The sequence below is a fragment of the Cydia splendana genome, chromosome 2, assembly GCF_910591565.1.
Source record: "Cydia splendana chromosome 2, ilCydSple1.2, whole genome shotgun sequence".
Taxonomy (NCBI): domain Eukaryota; kingdom Metazoa; phylum Arthropoda; class Insecta; order Lepidoptera; family Tortricidae; genus Cydia; species Cydia splendana.
In genome coordinates this window covers 25,711,644-25,715,052 of record NC_085961.1, presented here as the reverse complement: position 1 = coordinate 25,715,052, position 3,409 = coordinate 25,711,644, and the positions used below count along the sequence as shown (strand labels likewise).

The window sequence follows — 3,409 nt, the reverse complement described above, 5'->3', positions numbered from 1 at the left end:
GGATAACCTCTACATTTACTTTACTTATTATATTTTCTTTGATAACAAGCAAGCTAAGTTTAAGCCGTTTACAACCACCATTTTATATAGACCTCTATTATAAAATAGGTAAGGTAACTATCCTAGTGCTCGACATGTTACCCAATACACCTCAACTCTATTGAAAAATGATATAAGTTGATATAAGGTGACATGTGCCGGGGTAGTGACGAGCACTCGAATGTCAACTTATCATAAAAACAGTATCCTAAAAAATTTGGTAGTTTTTAACTTTCACTGTAAACGTGATTTAATTATTTTTTTGGAATCATACGATCGTATTTTTTTTGTAAGTAGCAGGGTAATTTGAATATTTAAGCCAGTCTACTGTCACACATTCATTGTGTAAATTTACTCAACAAAGCAAGAGTTAAGCGTCATAAATAATAGACAATTGTCCGGACTTAATAATGATTAAAACTTAATTGAAGGGCTATTTGAAACCAATCGCAAAGTGGTTGATTTTATCAACATAATGATATTAAATTACACTTTTAAACGACGTGTGTTCAGTATCGTAATATCGATTGCCTTCTGTGCTTCTGTGCAAACATAAATTGTATTTAAATAAAAATTATTCGTGTTCAATCTAAAACATAAAGTTATGCATTACTCTAATAAGTACACTGCTAAAATTACTCCAGTTAGACTGAACAATTTCTTGGACAATAGGTTCTATATAATACGTCAGCTTAGGCCTCTTATCATATTTCAAGCTTTGCTGGGAGTTAGTCGTCTTTACCTATTAAAACCTAAAAAAATCTTCGAATGGCTGAGCTACTGCTTCAGCTTCTTGGCTATGCTGCTCCTCTGTTACTCATTATTGCAAGATAACTATGTTGGCGCGACTTACATAGTGTTTAAGTGCACTTCTTGTATTGAATTTCTTATTTTAGTCTTGACTTCAATACTCCTACAAAGACGATCGATGACAGAGTTCTTTAAAAACTTGGAAGCTTTTGACAGAATCATGAATATCCAAAAAGACGTTGTTATCACTGTGCCTATGCACAGACCGATACTCTGGTTAATACTGAGTACTTTTATTACTACTATTGAGTTTTTTGTCCTTTTTGAATCAAGTTTCGCGTATTCGATCACTAATTTGACTATAATGGTCCACGATGCTGAGCAAGTATTCTTTGGGACAATGCTGAGAACAATTCTCCAGCGGGTTCGTATAGTAAAGGCGCGTGTAATAAAGGTGTGCGATAGGACTTCAGAAGAGACAAGAAAGCGTAAGAATCTAGACAAGGTGGAAGCTTTATCGAGGAAATCTGAACACGGTATAAGTTCCTTGCACGAAGTGTACGAGTCCTTACACAAATGCGCCGAACAACTTAACTCTGTGATGAGCTTTCCGGTACGTCCAATTATAATAAATAAAATATATTATTTCTACTGGCAGCGGTTGGCCTTATGCCCTTCACTCGATATGTATCGTTGGATTTGTGTTTTTTTTCTATGGTTTTTTAGTAGAAGTCTTTTGTCTGGTATGCGTTACATGCTGACCTTTTTTTCCTACGGTGCAATAAAAAAAGTTTAATCAGTATTAATTATATTTTACCTATATTTTTAAGATAATGACGATGCTGCTGGCATCTGGGCTGTCGACGATAATCTTGTTAAAATACGCGTTCTCAATTTTTCAAGCCAACGACGAGTCAAAAGATGTGAGTATAAGGAAACGTTTAATTTAAATTGTTCTATCATACAAACCCTTACACTTCATCATAGTCTTGTTATTTTACAGCTGCTGTTATTGGTATACATCTTTATCAGATGTTTGAAGTACACGATTTTGGTGATTATACCGTGTTATTACTCGAGCAAGACCACAACGCAAGTATCCATCATACGGAAAACTCTTCACGATGCGCTGAACAATGATCAGTTTGGTAAGAATTTCAGACGAGTGTATTCAAGCAATATACGAAGTGTTTACCGGTTGTACCTACAAGCCTATTCGAAGCGAGACGCCCCCGTGAATGACAGCTTATGGTTTTTTGGTTGTATAACTAACGGTACATGATGAAACAATTTAATGTGAAATTGTAGCATTTTTTTGCTGTCAATACATTACGTAAAATACCCACGTAGAATTTAATGTAATGTAATGTAATGCATTTGGTATGAACCAGACGGTGCAATTTGCTTAATGAGATCGATACTACATTTACTGCTAACAGGTTTCTGTGGGATTTACAAAACTTGCTTATGAAAACAAAATTGAAATTTATGTGCGCTTCCCAAATATATTTGATACTTTACGCTTTTTAGCTTATTTATTATTTATTTGATGTCCAACTGCCTACCTAATCTTTAAATGAAGAATTTAACCTGTAACAATATAAGAAGATTAATACTTAAGATCGAATTAAACTCATTTGACCCCACCCAACTAAACTTATTTTGTATGATTTTAAATAGCTTTATCTGAAATGTCTCTCTAAAGATGACTCACGCTAAACCGGGCCGGACTCGGGTTGAGGCATTCGACATGTAATTTTCTATGACGGCTGATCGGTGATCACGTGGTGCTTTCCATAGAAAAAGAAGCGCCGGAAGCTCCGGCCTGGTCCCGGCCCGGTCTAGCATGTCATCCTTAAAGGATATAAGAATGATTTTATCCTTTTTTCAAAGCCAAATAAAATAGTCATGCTCATTATCATATTCCGCTTAATTAAACCTTTTTTTAGTCAATGTGGACCGCATAAAATATGGTGCACATCTGGAGCCCTTAATCAGGCGCCTAATATACCGCGGAAAGTTAGTAACAGTACCTGATGAAGAATAGCTTAGGTATAATTATGCTCCTAACTAATAGCCTCAAATGCTTAGGTACGTATTTGTTTCAGATAAGATAGACTGCCGCCGTTTGAAGGCGTTTTTCCAGCTGACCCGTGACAGTGAGTTTGCGTATGCGCTATGGGGCGTAATCAACCTCAACATGTCGCTGCCGCTCAGCTACATCAGCCTCTGCACCACCTACTTAGTCATCATCATACAGTTCTCCAAGTTCATTGACTAATGACATCAGATAGCGACTACGTGCGTGCCGTGGCATAAGATGTGATCAATCTCAACAATCAACATGTCTGACATGACCAACGTGTTGATTATTAAATTTAATGATAATGAAAAGTTGGAACTTGTCAAATATGGGAGTAAAACGTATAAAAAAGAAAAGTTCTCTTTTGGTTTTCCTCTTTAGTAAAAGAACCATAATTTTCATCTACTCTACCTCCAATAGCAACATAAAATCAGTATATAAAATTCAGACATTCAAGCGTATCTCTGCGGTAGGTACTTAGGTACTTCTTTTTAATAAACACTGTTTTTTTTTTAAATACGCATTAATCACAACCGG

General features: G+C 35.8%; 1 protein-coding gene across 1 annotated transcript; it reads left to right on the top strand.

Annotated features, from left to right (window-relative positions):
• The first annotated feature begins 410 nt into the window (after positions 1-410).
• On the top strand, positions 411-3,121 carry LOC134799755 (uncharacterized). Its single transcript, XM_063772168.1, has 4 exons — positions 411-1,402; positions 1,620-1,712; positions 1,793-1,932; positions 2,881-3,121. The coding sequence occupies exons 1-4, from the start codon at positions 644-646 to the stop codon at positions 3,068-3,070; spliced, it is 1,182 nt and encodes a 393-aa protein (XP_063628238.1). The 5' UTR covers positions 411-643; the 3' UTR covers positions 3,071-3,121.
• Positions 3,122-3,409: the final 288 nt, after the last annotated feature.

Excerpts from the sequence above, each read along its gene's own strand:
- LOC134799755 (XM_063772168.1), top strand. The coding sequence starts at position 644 with ATGCATTACTCTAATAAGTACACTGCTAAAATTACTCCAGTTAGACTG. Across the intron at positions 1,403-1,619 it reads ACTCTGTGATGAGCTTTCCG|ATAATGACGATGCTGCTGGC; the intron begins GTACGTCCAATT and ends TATATTTTTAAG. Across the intron at positions 1,933-2,880 it reads GATGCGCTGAACAATGATCA|GTACGTATTTGTTTCAGATA; the intron begins GTTTGGTAAGAA and ends TCAAATGCTTAG.